The sequence below is a fragment of the Xenopus laevis genome, chromosome 8L (assembly GCF_017654675.1).
Source record: "Xenopus laevis strain J_2021 chromosome 8L, Xenopus_laevis_v10.1, whole genome shotgun sequence".
NCBI classification, from domain to species: domain Eukaryota; kingdom Metazoa; phylum Chordata; class Amphibia; order Anura; family Pipidae; genus Xenopus; species Xenopus laevis.
The window spans coordinates 91,142,084-91,163,697 of NC_054385.1; the positions used below are offsets into that span (position 1 = coordinate 91,142,084).

General features: G+C 37.1%; 1 protein-coding gene across 5 annotated transcripts in view; it reads left to right on the top strand.

Moving 5' to 3' along the window:
• Positions 1-21,614, top strand: part of cep170b.L (centrosomal protein 170B L homeolog) — a 58,390-nt gene extending 36,776 nt beyond the window's left edge. For 3 of the 5 annotated variants that reach the window (XM_018230619.2, XM_018230620.2, XM_018230621.2), the window contains exons 13-20: positions 4,696-4,933; positions 8,251-8,410; positions 10,934-10,972; positions 13,172-13,309; positions 15,231-15,319; positions 16,450-16,543; positions 17,511-17,562; positions 19,064-21,614. In XM_018230619.2, coding sequence (XP_018086108.1) covers positions 4,696-4,933; positions 8,251-8,410; positions 10,934-10,972; positions 13,172-13,309; positions 15,231-15,319; positions 16,450-16,543; positions 17,511-17,562; positions 19,064-19,302 — 1,049 coding nt within the window. In that variant the 3' untranslated portion in view covers positions 19,303-21,614. The remainder of the gene's footprint in view (positions 1-4,695; positions 4,934-8,250; positions 8,411-10,933; positions 10,973-13,171; positions 13,310-15,230; positions 15,320-16,449; positions 16,544-17,510; positions 17,563-19,063) is intronic. The other 2 variants (XM_018230622.2, XM_018230625.2) reach the window with 1 other exon arrangement.

Consider the following 21,614-nt stretch of genomic DNA (forward strand, 5'->3'; position numbering starts at 1 on the left):
CCCCTTTGTCAGGCAAAATACAAATGAAAGCTGAAAAGGCACATCATATATACTGTTGGATCACTGAAAAAGAATTTATGGGCAATAAATTAGAAAGTTACAGATAAACAGATATAACTTGTAGAGATAATTAAAGTAATTGGGTGGGTTGTAAATAGTCCAGGGGTCTGGATTCAGTCAGGCCCCATAGTTTGAACTAGACAAGACAGAATAGGGTAAGGTTAACACAACCATGCACAATTAGGAATTGGACAAGAAAAAAGTGAAGATACAGGTAAGGGTTCTCTGGGTGGTATAACATATGGAACCAGAACCTATCTGCTTCACACGTCTATACCAGACTGTAACAAAGAAACTACAAATAGGAATTGTGACCTGTAAAGATAAGACAATATTTCAGTCCAGATATTGATAAGCCCCCAGGGTGAGCACTTTAGCATTAGCCAATGAAGCAAACTCTAGTACAGTCAGCACCTTATTGTGAGATGAAGTCAACAGTCAACTTAAAGGGATACTGTCATGAAAAAAATGCATCAATTGTGCTGCTCCAGCAGTATTGTGCACTGAAATCGGTTTCTCAAAAGAGCAAACAGATTTTTTTATATTCAATTTTGAAATCTGGCATGGGGCTAGACATATTGTCAATTTCCCAGCTGCCCCCAGTCATGTGACTTGTGCCTGCACTTTAGGATGGAACTATTTTCTGGCAGGCTGTTATCTCTCCTACTCAATGTAACTGAGTCTCAGTGGGACTTAGCTTTTACTATTGAGTGTTGTTCTTAGTTCTACCAGGCAGCTGTTATCTTGTGTTAGGGAGCTGTTATCTGGTTACCTTCCCATTGTTCTGTTGTTAGGCTGCTGGGGGGGGGGTGGAAGGGGGTGATATCACTCCAACTTGCAGTACTGAAGTTTATCAGAGCACAAATGTATTGCCCAGTGATGTAACCGTATATATAATGTGCATTTTCAGCTTTCATTTGTATTTTGCCTGACAAAGGGGCCTGTGTACTCCGAAAGCTTGCAATTGTTACTTAATCAGTTAGCCAATAAAAGGTTTCACCAAACTTTACATTTGGTACAACATCTTAAATCCTTTGGCTTTGTAAGTCTGTTTGCAGTAAATATTAATGGATTTTATGCAAGCATGATACATAGTAACATTTTCAGCAGCAAAACTTTTCACAAAACTACACTACTTTTACACTACTTTTCAAAATATCACCTGCTGTTTGTAGGTACTGTGTATTCTAACAACAATGTCCCTTCTAAATATTGGTTTCTGACACTGATTAGATGTATGCAGTGTAATGATAACGGCAAAATTTAGTAAAGATGTTTGTATAGTAACTCATAGTGACCATTTATCAGCATTTACTGGTCAGTTGTTTAAAAGCAAGGATTTGATTGGTGGCTATAGATTATTCAACCTGATTCAAATGTTATGCCTATTTATTACATTGCCTCAATAGTATTCATATTTTCTTTATTTAATTGACTATTCTGTTTTGATTAAAATTTCTTACCTCTCCGAACATTACACTCCCTTCTGTTAAGGCTTCTAAGTGCTACTGAGATATATGACAATATGAGGCTTGACAATTTCAGATATCTTTTGTTACTATAGGTTTCGAGGATTACTTACTACACACCTGGGGGCCGATTCATCAAGGGTCGAATATCGAGGGTTAATTAACCCTCGATATTCGACTAGGAACTAAAATCCTTTGACTTCGAATATCGAAGTCGAAGGATTTAGCGCAAATGCTGCGATCGAACGATCGAAGGATTATTCCTTCGATCGAACGATTAAAGCCTTCGAATCGAACGATTCGAAGGATTTTAATCCAACGATCGAAGGAATATCCTTCGATCAAAAAAACTTAGGCAAGCCTATGGGGACCTTCCCCATAGGCTAACATTGACTTCGGTAGCTTTTAGCTGCCGAAGTAGGGGGTCGAAGTTTTTTTTTAAAGAGGCAGTACTTCGACTATCGAATGGTCGAATAGTCGAACGATTTTTAGTTCGAATCGTTCGATTCGTAGTCGAAGGTCGAAGTAGCCCATTCGATGGTCGAAGTAGCCCAAAAAACAAGTTTTTTTACTTCGAATCCTTCACTCGAGCTTGATGAATCGGCCCCCTGGTGTTTTCATCACTACACATTTTAAAAAATAATCACAACAATGTTAGTATCTTTATGCAATTCCCTGTTAAGGCAATGGCCTTGAAATTTACAGTGTTTAAAAATGAGGAGTCTTTGTTTAAAATATTTTGGGGTGAATGGAGACTAAAAAAAGCTGTGTAGTTAATTAAATCAATCATATTTTATTAAAATTAAAATGTTCACGTACTCTGGCTAGTTTACTGCTATGTGTATACGTAAGTTGCTCTGATTTGCAAGAAGAATTATGAGCACAACCCTTATTCTAGAACTGATTTAAAAAAAAAAAAAAAAAAAATGGGGGGGACCTTTTAAAAAGAGTTATAATGTGCATTTTTAAACTTGAGTTTTTCAAATGAATTGGTTTTTAGTCAGATTTATTGTAGTTTATTAACATTCTTTTATTACAGAACACATTTTTTCACTGTCTCTAACTTCCTAACTAATGCGGTTCTTCTTTTTGAGATTATATTACTATTTTAAGTCTCTTCTTTCTGTTAAAATGTGTTTCTTTTGTTGAAAATCTTGCAACTTAATAATAGATTAAAAAACAATAAACAATAAAAAAAATTTTTTTGCACCATCTCCTTAATCAACAGCAAAAGAAACAAAAACTGTTTCTGAGAATAATCCATGTAATGAATGAAATCAACTTAAAAGGAAGTATCCATAGAAAAACAAGTTTGGCTTAAAGGATCACTAAAAATAAAAAAGTTTAAGGTGTACTATTTAATTACAGTAATTCCCAGTGTCGGTTACTAAAATACAAATGACTAGCATGACATACAGTATGTGCTTTAAAGGCATGGTCTGGCAAACCCATTTCTGCCAAACCAGGTATTTTTAAATTAGCACCAATCCAGTTCACTCCTGCAGCATGGGGATAATTTTAAATGGTTGATCCAGATGAGGTAGATAGCTGAATAGGTTACAACTTAAGGCCTACATTTTTGTAGTGAAAATAGAGCTCAATAAATTTCTCCATATGGGAACTCACCAGATCTGTATTAACTTGCATCAGATTTTTAGGGGTGACAATTTTACCCATTGATATGCCTATAAAAACCTATACTATTGGAGAGGGAGAGAGAAGTGACATTGCTGTCTTGAGAACTGTGATGAGCTTTATTTACAACCTTCAATAAATATACCCCATGGCATTTAGAGTTATGTTTATATATACAATCGTCTATCAAAATTGTTATAAATAAGATCGTGCTGGGAATGATAGGAGTCACGAGAAACACTGTCTCCTGCTGCTTTTTGTCTAGCCAGATAGTTTAACCCCTTGCCTGCCGGGGATCTTTAATCTTGCCATGCGGAGGGATGCCAGACAACACATAGATCAAAGAGTAACCCAGAAATGTAAAATATTCATTAGATAAGCTAAGCATTTAAGAAATCAGACTTAGGGCTGGGACACACTGGACGATTTGGGGAGATTTAGTCGCCTGGCGACTAATGGCCGCGACTTTCTGTGACCAATCTTCCCCGAATGAAAGTAGTCAATCGCCTGCGCTAATCACATGTGGCGATTCGTTTTCCGAAGTCGCCCGAAGTTTCCTTGTGAGGCAACTTCGGGCGACTTCGGAAACCTAATTGCCACGTGATTAGCACCGACGACTTTTCATTTTATCCAGGCGCACAGCGAGGGGAGGCATTCGGGGAGAAAAGTTGCGGCGATTAGTCGCCAGGCGACTAAATCTCCCCAAATCGCCCAGTGTGTCCCAGCCCTTAATCACTCATTCGTAGTTTAACTATTTTCTTTAAGCCTGACTACTTTCATGTGTGCTTTCTTTCTTAAAAATCTACTGTAAAATAATTCTTTGATCACTTCTTCCTTTTTAAGGCATTCTGTGCTTTCTTTTAAATTCATTGAAATTCAAATATATATATATATATATATATATATATATATATGCACACAGGCACAGCTTATAGGGGAATTATGGTGTAAATGGAAAATGTAATGCAAGATTCATCTCAAGGAAATAAGGAACTTTCTAAATGTACACAGTTAAACAATATGTACTATTTCTAAAATAATGATGTTAATATTTACTATCCCCCCCTCACAGCAATCCATCTCTCTATATATACAGCTTTGTGTCTGAGTCAGTTGTGTTGACACAGTTAGCTTAATACATAGGCAAAAGGAGCCCAAGCCAATGTAATTGACCTAATCAATATCAATCTATATCTGACTCTTATACAGTATGTAGAGGCACGTTGCTGAGAGGTGGATATCCAAAATTATTGCAGAAACCATACCAGATTTTTTTTATTGATTATATTTCGTAATGTTCTTATTTGCATGAGATGAAACCTATGTTTACTTTTCATTTTTGCCTTGGTTCCCATATAATTTATCCATTAAACATAATATATTACACAAATAATATCACAAGCACAGAATTCCGCCACTCTGTCTTGGTTACTGGGGCACAATCAAGTCTTTTATTGGTTACTGGGGCACAATCAAGCCTTTTATTGATCATATAACGTTCTCTTTCTCTAAAACCAATTCATTTTATAAGCTTCACGAAGGAGGCAGCAGGGATCAGATTATGTTTCTACATCTGAGGAGGAGTGTGGCTCAAATCACAGCACTCCTAAACACAAACACTCCCGTGCTTCAACAGCCACTCAGACTTCAAGGTCAAGCAGTGTGTCGCGACATCACAAGTCCAGCAGTCGGCAGAATAAGGATGAGGATGAGCAGGAAGTTTATAACAACTTCATGGCCCAATCTGTGGAAATTGCAGAAATAGCCAGGTGAGTATGAAGCACAGCATCAGATCAACTCTCATCCAAATCATGCACTTGGGTCAACATCATGTGCTTCAGCTGTTACCGGCTGCAATGTTTTGTCTCTCTAACCCCAGCACAGACACCATAAAATATGGTATGACCGTGTAGTGTGTAAAGCCTGTAACAACATTGTGTTATTTGAAATCCTCTTATGGCATTGGGCTGCTGTCTTTTTTTTCCCCCATGGCCTGCAGTCCTATGCCATGTAAAATAAGGCACCCAAGCATCCTCCACTTTCCTTCCAGATTTTAATCTGGCATAGATGTTATTCTGAATGTGCATGCACAAGGTGCTTAATGCGGTTGTTCACCTTTGAGTCAACTTTTAGTAGAATGTAGAGATTGGTATTTTAATTCAATTTGCAATTGGTTTTCAATTTTTATTATTTGTGTTTTTTGTGTTAATTAGCTTTTCATTCTGAAACTCTCCAGTTTGCAATTTCAGCAGTCTGTTTGCTAGGGCCCAAATTAGCCTAGCAACCATGCATTGATATGAATAAGAGATTGGAATATGAATAAAACAGGACCAAAATAAAAATGTAATGTAGTAATAACAATACATTCGTAACCTTACAGAACATTTATTTTTAGATGGGGTCAGTGACCCCCATTTGAAAGCTATAGTAGTTTACAATTGACACCCTGGTTACCTAAAATTAAATTAATCCAATAAATCAAAGCAGAGGTCTGACCTAGGTCAGTAAAATAATAATTTGAGAAAACAAGAAGGAGAAAGTACCCCTCTTAACCGATTCTACTGTCGCTTCGCAAGTTATTCTCCTCTATTCGTGTCTAATCATTGGGAAATAATTGGTTGCAGAATATCACAAATTGATCCATCACCTAGGTGTACAAAGTGCAAGTGCTTATTGATAATTTTAAGTAAGTAAAGTGCAGTGCAAGGATATTAATTAATTCCTTCAAAGTGACTAATCAGAGATACAATTTAAAAATTCATATCTTAGATCAATTGAAGCACAAATTCATTACCGATTCATGATTTAGATAATGAAATAGTGATAGAAAACTAAAGTGCTGTGCTATAAATATTGAATGAATTAGATTCCCAAATTAATACCAATAATTGATTTTAAAAAGGAGTTTAATTTATTCAGTCGAATCCAGATTTTTTTTTAACAACCACTTCAGATTAAAAGAAGAGAAAATGAAATGAAGAATTGTGGATTTGTCCCAAAAACGACTTCCTGCTGATTTCTAACCTGGGACACCACAAAGCTGGAGAAGGCAGGGTAATCGTGGATGTGGTCTCGAGTTTTAAACTAGTCCTAAGCTGTAAAGAGCTATCTTAGGCTAAAAAAACACAAAGCAACGGCCCCTTGGAACAAATAGAAAAAGTTGTAATGAGAGAAAGAATGAAGTAGAACTGAGCAAGCGGCACCTAAATGCCACCCTTACGTATCCATCACAGGACAGAAATTACGCGTTAAAAAACCAATAATGTATAATGCCGTTTTAAAACCAAATAGAGCACCACAACGCCAATGCGTTTCGCTAGAATAGCTTTATCAAGGTGAATGATTCGCCTTGACTCTTTTTTGATATTCTGCAACCAATTATTTCACAATTATTAGGCATGAATAGAGGAGTATAACTTGTGAAGCTACAGTAGAATAGGTGAAGCGGGGTACTTTCTCCTTCTTGTTTCCCCATTTGAAAGCTGTTAAATGTTAGAAGAGGAAGGCAAATAATTAAAAAAAAAAACTCTAAAAAGTAAATAATGAAAACCAATTGAAAAGTTGCTTAGAACTGGCTATTCTATAACATACTAAATGTTTACTTTAAAGGGATCCTGTCATCGGAAAACATGTTTTTTTCAAAACGCAAATCAGTTAATAGTGCTACTCCAGCAGAATTCTGCACTGAAATCCATTTCTCAAAAGAGCAAACAGATTTTTTTATATTCAATTTTGAAATCTGACATGGGGCTAGACATTTTGTCAATTTCCCAGCTGCCCCTGGTCATGTGACTTGTGCCTGCACTTTAGGAGAGAAATGCTTTCTGGCAGGCTGCTGTTTTTCCTTCTCCATGTAACTGAAGGAGTCACAGTGGGACATGCGTTTTTACTATTGAGTGTTGTTCCTAGATCTACCAGGCAGCTGTGTTAGGGAGCTGTTATCTGGTTACCTTCCCATTGTTGTTTTGTTTGGCTGCTGGGGGGGGGAGGGAGGGGGTGATATCACTCCAACTTGCAGTACAGCAGTAAAGAGTGATTGAAGTTTATCAGAGCACAAGTCACATGACTTGGGGCAGCTGGGGAATTGACAATATGTCCAGCCCCATGTCAGATTTCAAAATTGAATTTAAAAAAATCTGTTCTTTTGAGAAATGGATTTCAGTGCAGAATTCTGCTGGAGCAGCACTATTAACTGATTCAGTTTGAAATTTTTTTTTCTCCCATGATAGTATCCCTTTAAGTTGAAGCACCCCTTTAATGAGCAAATACAGAAAGTTAAAGGCAGAGCTACTGAATGCATGAAGTTATGTTATGTAATTAGCTTTCTCTTAAAGGAGAACTAAACCCCCTTGCTAATAAAAACCCCTGCCCCCTATCCTCCATTGTCCCCCCTCGCTGCTCCCCCCCACACACAGTTGTTGACACAAGTAAATGCCCCTAAGCTGGTAATTACCCCTCATTGCAGAGTTAGCGCAGCTGAGCTCACGGGGGCCATCTTCAGTGGTTTGGGAATCTTCAGAAAGTATCGGTGCATGCACAATTGTAACACTATTCCTGTACTGAACAACTGCACATGCGCCAAAAACCACGGAAATTTATGAAGGGACCCGGAGATTACAGAAGCGCCACAAGATGGCGCCCATGAGCTCCGCTGCACTGACTCTGCAATGAAGGGTTAAAACAGGATTAGGGGCATTTACTTGTGTGAACACCTGGGAGGGGGGACTATGGAGGGTAGGGGTTTTTATTAGCAAAGGGCTTTAGTTCTCCTTTAAGTGTCATAAGGGAAAATGAATGTACCTTAACGTGAGGGTATATTTGTGCGAATATTCAACGTTTCTATGACTTTTAAACCTTGCTATTGATACAATGTTTAATGTTGTACCACTGGACAGTTGTAGTTGGCGAAATTCAGTAGCTTTTGTTTTTTAATTTCTAGGGGGAGCAAACAATGCTTCCCATCCGGTTTGCTATAGCAAATAAAGAATCCTATTTTAGTAGGCTGCCAGAAACCAGTCTCAAATCTCCAAGTGTACAATATACATTTTTACATCAAAAACATTTGTAACACTGTTGTCTGCAACAGATTGAGTCAAACCTTGGTGAAAGATGTTGCCAGTTTGGCAAGAGAGATTCACGATGTAGCAGGAGATGGAGATTCTCAGAGCTCCTCAGGAACAGGACAGAGCACCTCAATCAGTTCTGTGCCAAACACCCCAGCCTCGACCATTTCAGCAAGGGAAGAGGTAAGGCATTTTGGGAATATTCTAATTTCTCTTCCTATACAGTACATTGCCCCCTGGCATAATTGTGTGTTGAAGGCCACAGATTTTTTCTGGTTGAAGCCCACAGTTTTTTCTATTAGTTAGCTTCATCTTCAATAAGTGGGTGGTAGAGTTTGTTTGTTATTTGTGGCTTGTTTCCACTTTCAGCACGTCCACAGTTAAACACTTGATAAATGACAAAGGTTAAAAGTGTGTGTGTGTGTTTTATTGTGCCCTAAGTGCATTTGATTCATATCTAAAGTGTACACATTAAGGGCTTTAGCACACGGGCATATTCGAGGAGATTTAGTCGACTTGCGGCGCTTCGATTTCTGAAGTCGCCTGAAGTTTCCTCGTAAGGCAAATTTGGAAATCGAAGTGCCCTGAGTGCATAGCCGCAGACAATTTTTGTTTTAGCAGGGGGAAGACAGTTTGGGGAGATTGTCGCCCCGAAGAAGAGGCGATTAGTCGCCAGGCGACTAAATTTCCCCGAATCTGCCCATGTGCTAAAGCCCTAAATACATTTTTTTTATTATTATTATTATTAATGCTAACAGAAAGCAGTTGTGAAAAAGTATATGACCAACTATGTACCAGGTACATATATTGTGCAATCTGCTTTTTCCCTCTATGGAAAAACAATTTATTATTTACTACTGGCTTAATATCTGTTTCATTCTCCAGTGAAACAGAGCAGGGTTTTGAGATTTTACTTTTGTGGCTTCATGTCTTTGTCAGTATAATCATCATTATTATAGATCAGTAAGGGTGCCGTCCAAATAAGCTCCTGCTTTGCAGTAATGGGGACATTTTGATTTTTCAGCATTAAACAAAAATAAACATTTACCGTAAATTAAAACATGACTCACTGTACATTGAAACTTGTGGTGTGTAATCTATAGATTACCAAAATCATAAGTTTTGGCAACACCCTAAATGCATAATACATGGTTTGTGCCACAGTTTTGACCACAAACACAGGTCCGGAACCATCCATTTTTGGCAGTGTCTCATCTACCAGAGCAGGATAATGCAGCCTTTGTCTATTAAGGAAACATGTTTTTCTTACCATGTATTATAAATAGAACGTTACTTTAATGGTTGTGAAAGAATGGCATTGTATGTGGCTGACAGGAAAGGGTTGCAGCCACCCTCCAGGTTTGACAGGGAAAGTGTATTTTTTATATTTGACCTTCCAGAGAATTTTTCAGGCTTGGTAAACCCAATTTATTTCCAAGGACCAAAGTGACATAAGGAGTAGAAGAGTGGAGCAATGTTTACCTTAATCTCCTAAAATGATGTGCAATATGTGGATTGTGCTGCAATTTAAAGCACAAGCTCCTCAACTGATATAATGACTAGTGGCAAGCGACTTGTATTTAAGCCCAGAGCAGGAGTAGTTGCTTTACTCTATAACAGCAATTGGCTACTACTATTTAGGACACAACTGACCCAGAAATAAACATAAGGCAAATCCGTATTTCTCTCAACCCCCTGTATTTCTTTCAAACCTTTTTCACACCTTGATTAATTGTAAGAGGATATTTATTTGCACCAAGGAAACTATGATTCACAATAGCTAGAAACTTGCCCCATAGATTTGCATGCAGCCTAGGCCTCATTGTTTAGCAGAACGCGACCTGTTTTCTATTCCAATTTTATTACATGTTCACAAGATCACTTAAAAATGGACTCCTGTATGATATGTATAGCTTCTTAATAGTGCTAAAATTAAAAAAAAAAGTAGCAATAACACTAAATTTGCGTCACAGAGCATTTGTGTTTTTTAGATGAAGACCATTTGAAAAGTTGCTAAGAATTGGCCATTCTATAAAATACTAAAAGATAACTTAAAGGTGAACAACCCCTGATCCTTTTATTTAGCCTAATGAAATAATATAAATAGTTTTAACAGTTTACAATATATATTAAGTAAACATTTCAAACTAAAATTTATCATTTGGGTGGACAAGTTTCAAACCCTAGTAACTAGCCATGACTGATAAGTTTCAGGAGTCCAACACAGGTAAAAAGGGCCTTTGGGGGGACGACGACAGGATTTCATTTTAAAATGTTCGTTCCAGGAAGATCTGTCATGTGATAATATCACTTTAATTCTTAAATAGTACTAGACTGAAATTGCTCTCGTGAAATTGACTTGAATGCAGGACATTTTAGAACTTTTCATTTTTCTAAGGCCCATTACTTTTTTCAGATCCCTGCAGATATTCCTGTGGGAACTTCCCATAGGAAGTTGTACCTTTTGGTGCTTGAACACAGTCTACGCGCCCCATAGAATAAAATGAAAAGGAAAAAAATGTCAGAATTTGCATTTAGATAAATAATAAGTATACAGTTCATTTTCATGTTTGTTTTATTTATGCTCAAACCTTATATTTGAGTGAGTTTATTTCTTAAAATCGCATCTTTTGTAGTAGTGATAAATTTGCCTTTTTGCTTTGGGTTTCCATTTGTTCATTTCTCCATCTTTTTTCTTTAACACAGATAATTAAACGGTCCGTACAACGAACGTGCTCCTCACAGGTGCATCTTTTTATTTTTTTTTTCCTTTAGAATATACATATTTCTTCCTTTCTGCATTGTGATGTGTGATGGGAGAATGTGCATTTGCATTTCAATTTTCTTTTATTGCAGATAAACCATTTAATGCATAGATTTTAATAATTAATAGTATATAAGAACAAAGAGTATAATGGAATGGCAAAAGAAATATATAAAAAGTATATACGGTAGGAACTCCTTTAGACAGCTGACAGATTGCCCACAGGTGCAATAACTGTTAAATGCTCAAACCTTGTGCTGTCTCTACATTATGCAGGTATAGGATCCCTTATCTGGAGGCCAGTTATCCAGAATACTCTGAATTACAGGAAGGCCATCTCATAAGAGCCGATTTTAAAAAATAATTCTAATATTTTGACTTTTCTCTCTGTATAATAAAACAGTACCTTGTGCTTGATGGTAACTAAGCTGTATGAATCCATATTTGTTGCAAAACTGACAGACCGAGCTTATTGGCCCATGTGTGGGGCCATCCGATGGGCGTCCCCAATCAATAAGCGGCCAGATGCCGATCGGGCAGGTTAAAAAAATCGCATCTTTACGTTGATCGGGGAGAAATCTCCCTGTGTATGGCAGCCTTTAAGAAGAACCGTTATCTAGAAAACCCCAGGTCCCACACATTCTGGAAAATAGATCCTATACCTGTATATGTTAACCTTGTAAATTGTTAGAAACTATTTAACACCTAAGTGCTAGTTTGACATGGCACCTGGTAAATTATGGATGTCACATTGGAAAGGCCATATTGGAAAGTGGCGGTCATACTGATGGAAGTAGCAGCATTGTAGCAATGGTGTTTGCCAATTAAAGTTTCATCAGAGGGCACAAGAAAACCATGATGCATTCTCCTCTCCTATTGAAACTCTGCTAAATGGTGAAGCACAATTCCCCCTTCTATCCCTGGCCGCCTGCTTTCTGTTTCACTCAAAAGTGCCAATTAAGTGAAATATGCCTTCTAAAGCAGAAATAATAGTTTAATGCTGCCAATACGTACATTTAATAGGCTGAAAAATCATGCTTCTGAAGCAACAGCGCGAGAGACATCTGAACTGTGTTAACCTTGTTATCCGCAGTTAAACCTGATTCTGAGCCCAAATATGCTAAAGCTTTGAGTTAGGCTGCACCATTTCTATCCCCGTTTACCTTCATACTGTGAGCTCAGTAATTGAAATTCAAATGTATTTATTATCCTCTATCTTAGCACTGTATAAGTAGAATGCAATCATAAGACTGACCTACATACAAATGTATAAGGTAGAAGTAGTAAGTAGAAGTTCAATTATAAGGTTTTCTGCATTTGCCAAATCAAGAACCTATGTATACACATGCTTTATTTTTGCTGAACAGGTGATCATACGCACACTTAGCAATATTTACAAAGCCAATGTTCAATATCTGGCATTTCTTATTATTTATAATGGATTAGGCCCTTGAAAGCTGATTGGTTGCTATATTTACTGCATATTTACAGATCTGCACTGTTAGTGATAGTCTTGCAAACAGCAATTGAATATTGTGTATCGCTTACTTGATAGATACCCTCCATCCAAAACCGCTCATAAACTGGAAATAATTGTAGAAATGCCACCATATTGTGTTGACTCTATGCTTCTATTTCAAAGGCTTACATTTTATATAGGGTTAGAAATGATGTTCCTAATGGATAGTGTTTACTGTAACAGAACAGATGGTATTGAAGCCCTATGATGGCGAAGTACCATGGCTCTGTAGTTGTCCCTCTTTACTAATCTTGTTCGGCCCTTATATTAAAGAAAGTATCACATGATGGGGGGGTTATCTGTGGAAGATCCTGGTGACTGGGCAATTAATTCAGAACTGCCCACCTTTATCACACTTAAGTATCTTTTGTGAGGTTATCTTTTGTGACCGTTTCCCTTTAGTCAACTTTTTTAATGCACAAGTATTTTTTTTTTTTTTTTTTTTGTAAAATTCTTTGCTGTTCATAAAATGAATCCTGACTAGATCATAAGATGGCTAAATTAGGGAAAGGTCGAATAAACCAGTGTTTAACGAATAACATACTTTCAGAATTATTTCATGTACTTTTGTAGTAGAAGAGCCTTTCTAAAATGCAAACCCTGGTTGACACCTTTTACATGTTGTTTTATCTAGTAGCTTACACTTCTTTTCTGCTTAAAGTTGGTCCATCATATACCAGAAGCAAGTCTGAACTACCAGAAGATTCCACCGGGTTCAACAGGCCTTGAAGACTTTGATCAAAATATGAATGACAGCAGAGAAGATCCATCAAAGAGACGAGCTAGAAACATAGAAGAGGTATCTACCCTTTTTTGTATGCAGTTGGCATGTGGATGTATTGTAATATTAGACTCTGAATTTCTTCAATGCCAAACAGTTCCAGGCCAAGTTTTATTGGCATCAAAGTCCGGCCATCATGCCAACCCCACCCCCTAGGCAGCTGCTTCTGTTGCCTACTCCAGACATGATGCAGAAGTCTGCCACAAATTGGCAAGTGTTTTTTGTGTTTTGCATATAATACATAGTGAATAAAGTACTCCATTTTGTAAAATATACGGATAAGTTACTATGATGTTCTATGACCATATAAAGGAACAAGCAAATGCATTTATACAGGTCAACTCAGAGGTGACTTCCAATATCCTCCCATTTTACAACAGGGGATACTTACTATAATACACACGTGTCAGTGAGTCATGTGACAGAAATTACATCACAGTCACCGATTATAACTGATGATACCATTTACGTGGATATACTTTACAGTATATTCATGATTCTTGTCTACACAATATGTGCAGTGCTGTGCAAATGTATTTAGAACCATGATCAATTCAAACTATCAGATGTCTTCTAAATGTATTCATTAGTTGCCAGTAATGCCACAGATTCACAGTTGGCTTCACATCAAACTTTTTTTTGCTGTATTTTATAGGTATTTTGAACCATCCAGTTTTTGGTTGTTTTACCAATATGCCCAATCCATGCGGCATAGTATGAGATGGGGAGTTTTTGATATTTTATAATTATATAATAAAACAATATTTTTTATCGTACAAGCATGCATGTGGGATCATTTTGGCAGTAAAAGGTTATACCTCTGTTTGGTCACTAGAGGACCCCAGCATGCCATTATTGGTTTACATAGGTCTATTTCCAAGAAATCTAGCTGTCTAGGGTGTACAATTTGTGCCACATATATTGCTTTAAATTTGTTGCCAGATGAGACAAGAATACAGCTTTCTAGCCTAACACTTTATATAGTATCACTTCTAATTCACTGTCCTTTTTTCAAGCTTCAGACATACTTTCATGTGGTTCTTTTGTACCACCCTCATATACCGGCCAATGTTATGCACTATAATTGGTAGAAGAAAGCATCTCTCAGGTGTTGGAACATCTAAATTTTACTCATTAAAAAAGCATTAAGTCCATAATTGGCCAGTATAGAGTACTCTAAATTTAGATTTGATTTGAATCCGTAAAGCATCTTGGTAGCAAATATTAAAGGGATACAAAATATTAATGTGTATTCAGTGTACTAAACCTCCATAGTTGTATTACCTCCCCTCTTCCCAATCCACTCCACTGAATCCACTCCACTGAATCCACTCCACTGAATCCACTCCACTGAATCCACTCCACTGTTGGTTTGGTGGCAGGCTATTTTATTTTTAATTTTTTTTATTTTTAATGTAAAGGCACCATAGGCCGCCCACTAAAGCTGCTGCCCCAGACATGGGTCTGTGGGAATGGCACAGAAGCGACTGCCTGATTTTTGGGTGGAGAAACCCCTACATCTGTTGTTGGCCTATTTAGTCAGTCTTATTTCACCATTATATCAACAACCACCTATGATGATCCTGCACATATAGTACAAAACCCCGATGACAGTGCTTGAACCTTAGTCCAGTCAGAGGATGCACTATATTACCAGCTTATCACTGTATGTGATTCTTCAGCTAAGAAGTCTCTATTCACTGTTCCAAAAAAATGGGTAACACAACATGAGTGCTGGCTGCATTTACATTCAATGTACAGTTAGTAAAGTAAGCATTGCTGCCAGAAACAGGTTCTTTGCAGGTGCTGGACAGATAATCTGACATTTAAATGAACATAACACATGGTTAGTGGATTTTTAAGTGGAATTCTGCTGTTTAGAATAGTAATTGTCGAATGTTTTAAGTGGATTAACTGATGGGCTCATTTTCTATTTCAGGTGATCTTTGACAATCTTATGCTGAATCCTGTGTCTCAGTTATCACACACAATATGCGCAAACACTGAGGTCCTTACAGAAAAAATGAAGTAGGTCACCATTAAGTTTTAAGTTACATTCAAGTTTTAGCTTTACCTGTTGTTTGTAATATTGTTGAAATGGAACCTCTTGCAATTTTACTGTTATGCCTGTTTTATTAATATGAATAATTTTGCATTTGTGCCACTAGATGGCAGAACATGCTGCATCTATCCAGGATCACATAGATACTGGCTTTCCTCAGTCTCTCAGACTTTTGGTCACCACAAAATCTGTGCAAATGTGTGCACTATACAGTGGGTTGCCTGTATAGCTTCCTAAATAATATACCTGTGTGCTTTCTTTGTACATTTCTCGAATACATCTATAATTTAAAAACATGGTAGGGTTGACATGGGAATGGGAGCACCTGGCTGAAAGAACAGGGACTTGAAAAAGCAAGTAAAACCACATTTTTGTAAAAAAAAAAAAAAAAAAAAAAAAAAAAATTTAAACAAATACTGCTCGAGGGTAACATCCCACGCACATTTCTTCCCAGCAGGAATACACTCAATACTACTGATCGTGCCCATGCATGCTGACATTTACTTTAATGGCAACTGCTTGTCACTGTGCACAAGAGGCTTATTTTGGCCCCAAAATGCCTTAGCACACCAACCCACCCCACTTCCTTTGTGCACAACAACAAGCTTGCAATTACATTTCTTTGGCAGCCTGCATGGGCAACATTGGGCACTAATGCGAATTTCCTGCAGGCATAGGGTTGCTGCCAGAGAAAATGCTGGGTGTGACATTTTTTATTGTTATTTGCCTTTTTCTTCTGACTCTTTGAAGCTTTCAAATGGGCATTGCTGACCACTTCTAAAAAACAAATGCTCTGTAAGGCTACAAATATATTGTTATTGCTACTTGGTATTCCTCATCTTTGATTCAGCCCCTCTCCTATTCATATTCCAGTCTCTTATTCAAATCAATGCCTGGTTGCTAGGGGAATTTTCACGCAAATTGAAGAGCTGCTGATTAAAAAGCTAAATAACTCAAAAACCTGAAATAATACAAAATTAAAACCAATTGCAAATTCTTTCAGAATATCACTCTCTACATCATACTAAAATGTATCTCAAAGGTAAACTGCCCCTTTAATAAAACATATTTCTATAATTAAAATCCTTTGTTTCAGAATGTTATTTCAGAATAAAGAGAAGAACTGGGAAGAAATTGAAGCAAAAATTAACTCTGAAAATGAAGTGCCAATTCTTAAAACATCTAATAAGGTAAATATCTGATTCAGTTTATCCCGCAACTTCCTCTGCTGGTGATTCCATAATTTAAAGTGGACCTGTCACCCAGACACAAAAATCTGTATAATAAAAGTCCTTTTCAAATTAAACATGAAATCCAATTGCTATTTTTTATTAAAGCATTCGTAGCTTTTGTAAACTCATTTAAAAATCTCAGCTGTCAATCAAATATTGTCTGCCCCTCCTCTATGCCCTGGGCATAGAGGAGGGGCAGACAATTACTTTCACTTTCCATTCAGCACTTCCTACATGTCACTGCTCTCCACACATTCCCCCATTCTCTTTACCATTTAATTGTGTAGCCAGGGCATGGGAATGGACATCGGGTCTCCTATTCTGGTGCACAAACAAGATTCTGAGATGATACAAGGCTTGCCTTAATAACAGTGTCCACAAAATGGCTGCTGCCTGTTTGTTATCATTTTGAATTCCCAGACTGAAGGAAACAAGATTCAAATCATTTATATAGTGTAATTTAAGTTAATTTTGCTTAACTAATGTGATAAAATAGGATTTTTAATAATTTTTTTGGGTGATGGGTCCCCTTTAACTACACTTTTATCACAGAGACCCTTCTGTGCTGATGGGAAAACTTCCTCTACCCTTATGTGACATGATGCCCTTTTTATCAAATTTACATCAAATGGATAAAAAATGACAGCATGTGCTATTGAGTAATGGCCATAAAAATGCCAGTAATTGCTTGTTGTGGCAGTCGTTCCAAAGCAGGGGGTTGGTTGGGAGTCACAGACAAACTGCTACTTGTGCTTCTCATTGTAGCAAGTGCATTTTGTGAACCTCTGTGTTTAGAGAATAGTGATCAAAATGCCCTATGATTCATATTAATATGTTTTTATTATAACCCTCCAATCTAATCGTTCAGATCTCTGGTTTGTAGGTTGTTTATTGGATAACTTTATTCATTTTTGTTTTTTTAAAGGAAATCAGCTCTATCCTAAAGGAGTTGAGAAGGGTTCAGAAACAATTGGAAGGTTGGTATATATTTTTTATTTTTGGTTATAAGTTGCTTGAAATACTGAAACTAAATATTTTCACTGCAAACATGGTTGGTCTGTACAATTGTATAAGCAAAGGAAACGCAGGAACAGTTGCAATATGGCATAAGTACAGTGCTTTTGTTGGACAGAGGTGGAGAAACGTTTCTATTGAATTAAATTGGAACCACTAGTGGTCCTTGGCCTAAACACGTGAGCTGAGTACCCGCAGTATTGGTGCTGCAGTTTCTATTTAAATAAATAGGACGACGTACTGGAGGTGTGGCATATTTTTGCTGCCATCTGATGGACAAATGGTCCAGTGTGGCATGAACCTAAAAATGTTCCTCAAAAAAGGCTGAAGTATTTGAGAGATGTAATTGATACATAATGCTTACACTTGTTTTTTATGTAGCGTTGCCTTGTAAGGGCATGTAACATCTTACTAATAATTATTATGAGAGGTCAAGTAACCTGCAATGCTAAATATTACAATTCCATAGGCACCAGTAGTCCTGCCAGTGGTAATTTTGAAGAACCATTTTTATATTTTTATATTTTATATAAATTGGCACTATCATATAAATACTTTATAATGTCATATTGATCTGGCAGGGTCACACCGAAAGGGTTCTTTTTTTAAGTTTAATGAAGATGGCCTTTGCTGACTTTTACTTGTTTATCTTAATCAGATCCTTAAAGCAGAACTAAAGCTTAACTAAAGATGTAGGCTAGAAATGTTGTACGTTATGTTTTGGGTTTCTGTACCAGCCCAAGGCAACCACAGTCCTTTAGCAGTAAAGATCTGTGTCTCCAAAGAGGCCCCAATAGCTACCCATTGAGATATTGTCATAGAGCCTTCCATTGGCAAAGAAGTGTGCCGCTCATTACTTTTAGATTCTGTTTAATGGGCATGTTCACCTTTGTAAAAAGTTTAAAAATAAATAGACTTGCCAATTTACAATTAATTCAGCGATCTGAATCTATCCACCTGGAAAGGAAGCAATGAAGAGATCTTTAGCTCCTCTCTGGCCTGCCAAGTAATCAAACATAGGAGGAATAGACAACTTCAGCTCTCCCCTTTCTTTATGATTCCTGCACTGGTTATCGATCCTATTGTCTAGAATCTGTGACAGCCAGGTGGTCTGCGACCCTCCTGCCTTTGCCAGTGAGTGGAGAGAGAGAACTCTGCACTGCTACCTTTCCAGGTAGCTATATTGAAAATGAAGTATTTTTTTAACGAAGGCAAATTGCAGATCGTATTTAAATGGGCAAATCTAATAATTTCATTTAAATTTTACAAAGGTGAACATCCCCTTTAAAAGAGTATACTTTTCACGGAATCCCTTATTTTAAATGTTATAATTAGTTTAACTTTTGAATTGTTTTTGTACAGAAAACATTTTATTTTATAGTATTTTACTCTTAAACACTTGTTCACAGCTTTTGAAGCTGATTGTCTTGTATCTTTTATTTTATTTTCCCTTTGTCTTACCAGTTATAAATGCGATCATCGACCGCTCTGGACATCTAGAGGTTACGACAAGTAATAAAAAGACATCTTCCACTCTCCTGACTTCAAATCCTTTACCCAGGACTACTTACAACTCAGCAGCCAGAACAGAGTCTCAGACTCCTGGCCATTTGAGAAATTACATCCATAAATCCAGTTCCAGCTCCTCGAGATCCCCGGGATCCAGCTTCAGTAGAGATGACGAAGAAACCTATATTGTTTGATGGTTTCTTTTTGCTTCACTTTGTATGTAATATAGCTTTGGTATAGTATTTGAGTGCTTGTGGTTTTCTGGGTAAAAAGCAGCATCTGCAAATTTCTTATCGCATTGCACATAATCTATGCTGTGCGACTGAATGTTTGTCAAAGAACACTAGCACTGTGGACCAGCACATGTTCAGCATAGAGGTAAATTTACTTGAACTTTCTTTTTTTGTTGATTTTTTAAAGCACAGAATTTTATTATTTTCTCATCGATATGTGCCATAACGTTATACCTGAAGTGCTGGAATTATCTGATGTTACTGTGTCTGTCACTGATGTTCTGTATCTCTTGTAGCTTAATTGCACTGATCTGTCATATTTTAATTTAAGACTGTTGTCGGGTGTGTGGAAGAGTTACTAACTAAGGATTGTGATCTGTTTCTTGCCAAAATAGAATCAACCCTTTTCTGTACATTTATAAAGGCATTAAGCCACGTGTCACTGTTGTATAGAGGCATTCATAGTGACTGTACATTAGAAGCATTTTCTGTCCTTATATTGAAAGAAAAGTTTATTTATTGCTGTTTCCACTGACATATTGGTTGTCGTTTGTGTATAAAAGTTCAGTGTTTAGTGTCTTTTGAGATATTTGTCTTCTCTGAATAGGTTGTCATCGGATTTCAGAGCAATAAATGTGTTCTGATGGGGAAAAACGGTCACTGGCTCACTCTGCCAGCGTATGTATGTGGTTTATTCTTTAAGCACATGTGCTATTTACATACCCGGTACATTGAAAATCGCCAAGCTGCTGGTTAACAAACATATAATTGGGTCCTTAAAATTTAGGACCATTGCACTAGGGGCTTAAAATTTCAAACCATTTCAAAGACATTTATTACTAAAGGACGCTTTAATTCATCTTGCTCAGGCTTCCGTATAGTTACGTACTCTTGTGCTTGCCATTGTGATACTACGTGTCGTTCTACTGGTTATTAAGGAGATCTAAATAGTTAAATTAGTATTCATACTCATGGGTAATATTTTTTGCTTTCTACATAGCTGTTCACTGACCTCTCCAAGATTGTCGGTTCTTGATTATGTATGCAGGAACCTGTTAGCTGATGTATGTTAGGTGAGATACCTATGCTTTCCAAAGAATGTGTTTTGCAGAACCAAATCACAAATCGGGTCATGTTTTACATTTGAAGCAGTATTGGCTTAGGAACATTACTTGAACCCCTGTACTTGAGATAGCTGACCATGCCACCTCAGTTAAACCTCAGACAAATGATGGTTATTCTTTTATGCTGTTCTTGGAGTGTACCAAGCTAAAATCCTCAAATCAAGAAATGTGGGCCTTTTTTTTTTTAAATGTTTCTTAATGTCGTAATCATGACCACTATCATTGATCCTTTCGACCTGCTAAGACTTCCAAATCCAAATTGTTGCCCTACATCCCTACAGGTTAAGATAGGTATTAAATATAACTAGCAGCTCGGGTTGTAGTTGCAGGAAAAAGGAATTCAGAGAATACACATGTTTAAACCAGATCCACAGGTGCGGATTTCTCCCCAGGGCACCCGGAGGCCAGCGTCCTCAATATCCCTAGCTGTTAGCAATATAAACATGAGCTGTATTTCAGTAATTGCTGAATGCAGTGTTGGAATTGTTCTCTAGTAGAAATACATTTTCCTGCTTAGATTACAGAGGTCTTTAACAGTCATGTAAACATTCTTGCAAAAGGAAAATAAGAAAAACCTAAAGAAGGTTGTGCAGCCTGTACATATGGTATTGTGATATCACAGTTTTAGGCTAATGCTCTAATACAGCCCAATAGAACAAACCCCAAAAAAACTTAAGCTTTTGACTAGCCTTTACATGAAAGCAGCCTCCATAGTATTCTTTAATCCCCAAATGTTGTCTTAGATTTTGCTCTGTGCTCAGGACAGTAAAAGACAAGTCTGCTTTTCTGAGCAGCGTTTCCTTATAGACGGAGTATTTCAATGAACAGTTTCTGGCTGAGGGCTGTGGCAATAATGGCCATAATTTAGCAGATTGCAGAATATCAGAGAGAAGATGAAGCCATTGTAATTCCATTTCATTCTGAGTATTTAATTTTTACAAATCTGATCATACACAAAATAATACGCTATTGGTTTGTTCAGAAATGGCTTTTTTTTTCCAATCATGATGGTCATTGTTTATCAAGCTTAAGTCCATGAATAACTTATTTTCTTGTGGGGTGTGAACACTAATTGTACTAATTTTTCCATTATTGTGTATGCAAAAAAAAAAAAAAAATGCTTTATACCATCTGTTTATTTAACGTGTT